Source organism: Microtus ochrogaster, chromosome 16, assembly GCF_000317375.1.
Source record: "Microtus ochrogaster isolate Prairie Vole_2 chromosome 16, MicOch1.0, whole genome shotgun sequence".
In the NCBI taxonomy this organism is placed as follows: Eukaryota; Metazoa; Chordata; class Mammalia; order Rodentia; family Cricetidae; genus Microtus; species Microtus ochrogaster.
The window spans coordinates 61,804,366-61,809,451 of record NC_022018.1 but is presented as its reverse complement, the minus strand read 5'-3'; the positions used below and the strand labels follow the sequence as shown (position 1 = coordinate 61,809,451).

Below are 5,086 nucleotides of genomic sequence, written 5' to 3'. Positions count from 1 at the left end.
TGGGTGACATGGTGAGTGTGACATGCATAGCTGCACAATGTGTTGGGTGACATGGTGAGTGTGACATGCATAGCTGTACAATGTATTGAGTGACATGGTGAGTGTGACATGCATTGCTGTACGGTGTATTGAGTGACATGGTGGGTGTAACATGCATAGCTGTACAATATGTTGGGTGACATGATGAGTGTGACATGCATTGCTGTACAATGTATTGAGTGACATGGTGAGTGTGACATGCATTGCTGCACAGTATATTGAGTGACATGGTGAGTGTGACGTGCATTGCTGCACAATGTGTTGGGTGACATGGTGGGTGTAACATGCATAGCTGCACAATGTGTTGGGTGACATGGTGGGTGTGACATGCATAGCTGCACAATATGTTGGGTGACATGGTGAGTGTGACATGCATTGCTGCACAGTGTATTGAGTGACATGGTGAGTGTGACATGCATTGCTGCACAATGTGTTGGGTGACATGGTGGGTGTGACATGCATTGCTGTACAATGTGTTGGGTGACATGGTGAGTGTGACATGCACTGCCGTACAATGTGTTGGGTGACATGTGACATGTTGGGTGTGACATGCATAGCTGCACAATGTGTTTTTCTCTCCAAATTGTTGCCGTCTTTGTTTTTAAAGATTTATGTGTTTTTCCTTAAAGACTGGTGAAGAATTCAGAAATTTGATGATGAATATCCCAGTCCCCACTCTCAAGAAAGGGAAAATTGTCCAGAAACGTCTGGCTGGTGATGTGCCCAAATTTATAAACTGGAGAAAGAAAGGCTATGTCACCTCCGTGCGGAGACAGGTATAAGCATTTCACACGCTCATCGGTTAAGAAATGACATGTCTGTATGAATCGAGTGAGTTTATTTTCTAATAATATTGTTATTCTTCTTGTGTTTTCATACAATGCATACCAAACATCTTCATCCACCACTACCTTAGCCTTACAGCTCCACCTAGTGTCCCTGTCACATGTCAAGGTGTCACATCCCTTTTCATGCTGTCTCTAACCTTCAGACATCAGTAGGTCCTACCCCTTATGAGCATGTGTGTGGCCAACCCCTGTGACCTGAGCGAACAGACATCTGTCAAGTCTCCAAAGAGACTGACGTCCTGTCAGGCTTCCATCAACTGCCAGTGGCTCATTTTCTTACACAGTACTCGGCTCTCTGATTTTGTTTGCTATTTGTTTGTGGATGATTGTCATGTCTTCTCTGTTTAGGGTAGGTGTACTGCTTGTTGGGCTTTTTCTGTGGCTGGTGCCATAGAAGGACAGATGTTTCGGAAAACCGGCAAACTGATTCCTCTGAGTGTCCAGAACCTAGTGGACTGTTCTAGGCCTCAAGGTAACAGGGGCTGTTTTAGAGGCAATACATTCCTTGCCCTGCAGTATGTGAAAGAAAACGGAGGTCTGGAGTCCGAGGCAACCTATCCGTATGAAGAAAAGGTAAGTGGACCTGCTGTGCTATTGTTTCTTCAATCCTGTGATCACAGCACTATCTTAGTGTGGTTATCTGTTGATATGGTTTCCATGTAGCTGATCCTACTTCTGTAAGCAAGGAGAACATTTAAAATCTTTATATGGAATATAAATTTCTTCACTATGAAAGTTTCTTATAGACAGCAAGACCTAATGGGGTATCACTTGCAACATGAGAGCTAAGTCTCAGTTCCAAATTTCCCGGTAACATTTTATTTCCTGGGGTGATTTATAACAGCCCAGATATGGGGATGCTCAGCCGCAAGGCGAGGAATGTTGTTCTGACTCTTGTTCTCCAGGGCTCAGAGGGAAGTAACCCAGTCTTTTAACTCTTTCTATTTTTAAGGAAGGGCCCTGCAGGTACAATCTGGAAAATTCTACTGCTAGTATCACAGGCCTTGTGTTAGTACCAAAGAGTGAAAAGGCCCTAATGAATCTTGTGGCAACTATCGGACCCATTTCTGTTGCAATCGACGCAAGACATGATTCCTTCCAGTTCTATAAAGGAGGTAAGCATGTGCTCTTCTAGATATTAATTGAAAATGTGGACACACCTATGCCATTTCTGTTCAACAGACCATTTTTAAAAAAGTATCAAACATAATTTGAGTATGTGGGTTTCCATATTTTACAGGTATCCATTCAATAATATTATGTGTCATTGGTACTTGGCATGACCTCCCCTTTGCATGCAAACAACTAATAATCCATAAAATTTATTGTTTAACTTAATTTCTCGATTTTCTACGTGTGATATGTCTATAAGATTCTTCATGAGATGGCATTTCTAGAATAAACCTAAAGTGAAATGTGAATTAAGAAATTTATGCTCAGTGGTGCTTGCTGGCAGTGGATTATCTTATATGCATATAGGCAAGTGTTTATCAATACATTTATGATCACTTGATTTTTTTCCTGATTCTAATGGGGACCTGTGCCAGGATTCCTGTCAATGACTTATTCGGTTGTCACTGGAGTTTGTATCATTTCAGTGACATCAGAAAATGCCTCCTATTGTCAGTGACATCAGAAAATGCCTCCTATTGTCAGGTTCCTGGGGCCTCCCCCTGGTCACCGATGCTATTTTCCAGGCATATATCATGAGCCAAACTGCAGTAGTTCTATTGTCACCCATGCTATGCTAGTGGTCGGCTACGGCTTTGAAGGAAGAGAGGCAGATGGCAGGAAATACTGGCTGGTCAAGAACAGGTAAAGATTGCTGAGATTATTTGTATTTCAGGTTGGGAGGAGATTTTTCTGTTTCTAGAGGCAACTTTTTGGGTGGGAGTTCTTGTCTCCACGATCTTAGGCACTGAACTATCTCCAGCCTCAATCCTGGCTTTCAGTGGGATTCTGGACTTGAATTCCAGTCCTCTATGGCCAGAACTTGATCCTCTGATCTGTCCCTATGCCCTGAGCAACCCGCTCATGCTGTGTGGTCACAGTGTTCATATTCAGCTACTGGTTTTGTTAGGTTCTAATATCGCATTTGTGCCACTGATTTTCTAAAATCTGATGCAAAAAATGTTACCTCCGGACCCCCCTATGCATGGAAAGTTGTCCCATCTCTTCCTTGCTGTAGTTTTCACAGTCTTGTGTGAGGTTCCCAAGACTTGGTTTCTAAGAGTTGATCCTCTGCTTCTTCTGATGCTTTCTATTAAGCTGGCCTCTGGGTCAGTGTTCAAGAGAGGAGTTATTATAATAATCCACGGTGCTGTGTTATTTTTACTAAAGGGAAAACACGTTTTCTTTCAGCATGGGTAAAAAGTGGGGCATTAGAGGCTACATGAAGATTGCCAAGGACCAGAGAAACCACTGTGGAATTGCTACATATGCCATGTACCCTACAGTGTGACTGGCTTGGTGGTGACAAGGAAGAAATGGACGAAAGACAACATGTGCAGAAGAGGCACTTCCTTCTCAAAGCAAGCAGTCACTGCTCTGTGCAGAAGACACTTCGGCCACCGATGAGCCAGTTGTGATGTGAATTTCGTGACATACTTACTCTAGTAAGATGTGATCACTGCTGCAATTGATGCTGTACACTGATTTGTATTTGTGTTTTCTGTAATAACTTGATTTTTATATTTCACTATATCAAATGATGTCTTCTAAATTAAATGTTTCTCTAAGTGTTTCTCAGTCATTTGAGATCCATCTATTGAAAAGTATTTGTTTAGATCTATACCACATTTTAAAATTGGATCATTTGTTATTGCTGTTTTGATATCCAGTTTTTTGAGTTCTCTTTGTATATTTTGGATATTCGCTGCTGCTGTAAGGACTAGCTGTCAGCAGCTCAGGAATTGAGGGGGAGCCATGAAGTTGGCAGACTAATCACCCAATTGACAGAGAGAGAGAGAGAGAGAGAGAGAGAGAGAGAGAGAGAGAGAGAACACTCACTAACTCACTCATACACTTCTCCAACACATCAGGATTTCATCGAGCGTGCAGATAATTGGCAAGCCTTCAGCAGGTCAGAGGAACTGAAGCGGAGATGGAGAGCAGACAACTGCTGGACAGACACACAAGGAATTTTCTTAGGACCAAGGCTCAGTTATTCATTATTATTTTTCTTTTTCTTGTTTGTTCTACTCTATTCCTTTTCTGATCTGTTCTTCTATCCTGATGTGTCCCTTCTATATTTCCTGATGACCTCTTTCTACTACTTCCTGATGTCCCCTGTCTGTTATTTTTTCCCTTACAGCTTATATACTCCAGCAAACTTTTTCAAGCAGTATAAAAGTTACGATGTGGTTGCATCCTATTTTTTTAGTGAACAAATGCAATGAATACAAGCAAAAACCACAATGTTTTCCATATCCCTCATATAATCAAACATTTTACATATTACAGGTGAAAACCAAGTTATTTCCAAGAACCCACATACATCCATTTCCAAGCAATTTGTTATAGCTTAGCAAAATGTAAACAAGAAAGGTTATTTGTCTCAGCCAATTCATTTACTGACAGGCTGCATTTTGCAGCTACAAAGACAGGACCAATCACTTTGTTATTTATCTCAAAAGTTAATCTTATAAAAATTTTAAAAGAATCACAAATCTACACTTTTATATATGAAAACATTCAGCCAAGTCTCCTTTAAATGTTAGGGTGTATGCCCATTCACCAACAGTTTTTAATCAAGAAGCTGAGGGAAGAAACGGGTACAAGAAAATAATCATCACCTTTGATCATGCACCCATCTTAGCAGGAAAGGTACATCCGCTAGCAATAGCCAGGCTGCCATTGTTTTTATTCCCTGACCTTAATGAGTACCTAGCTCAATTATTAAAAGTGTGCCTTCCTAAACTTTAAATTGTTCCCCAAGATTTTTTTTACCTCAAAGTCATTATCAAAAACATCATAACCCAACCTTAAGTCATTACTAAAAGCTTTGTTTTAGCTATGATACACATCGAAACCTGTGAACACATTCCCCAACATTCAGATGGAAAAAACTTGAACTAAGCTACCTTCTGGAACTCAGTTGTTTTCGTTGATTATCTAAGAGAAACTCGTAAACCCTAGCTGTGACTCATTCTTGACTCTTCTTTCTACCCTCTGCGGCTCCTGTGCTCTCAAGGTCAGTG

General features: G+C 41.0%; 1 protein-coding gene across 1 annotated transcript in view; it reads left to right on the top strand.

Moving 5' to 3' along the window:
* LOC101996891 (cathepsin M-like) overlaps nucleotides 1-3,348 on the top strand; it is a 4,098-nt gene extending 750 nt beyond the window's left edge. The window contains exons 3-7 of the mRNA XM_005355320.1: nucleotides 669-815; nucleotides 1,236-1,460; nucleotides 1,840-2,002; nucleotides 2,585-2,702; nucleotides 3,249-3,348. Of these exons, the coding sequence (XP_005355377.1) occupies nucleotides 669-815; nucleotides 1,236-1,460; nucleotides 1,840-2,002; nucleotides 2,585-2,702; nucleotides 3,249-3,348 (753 nt within the window). The remainder of the gene's footprint in view (nucleotides 1-668; nucleotides 816-1,235; nucleotides 1,461-1,839; nucleotides 2,003-2,584; nucleotides 2,703-3,248) is intronic.
* The last annotated feature ends 1,738 nt before the right edge of the window (nucleotides 3,349-5,086 follow it).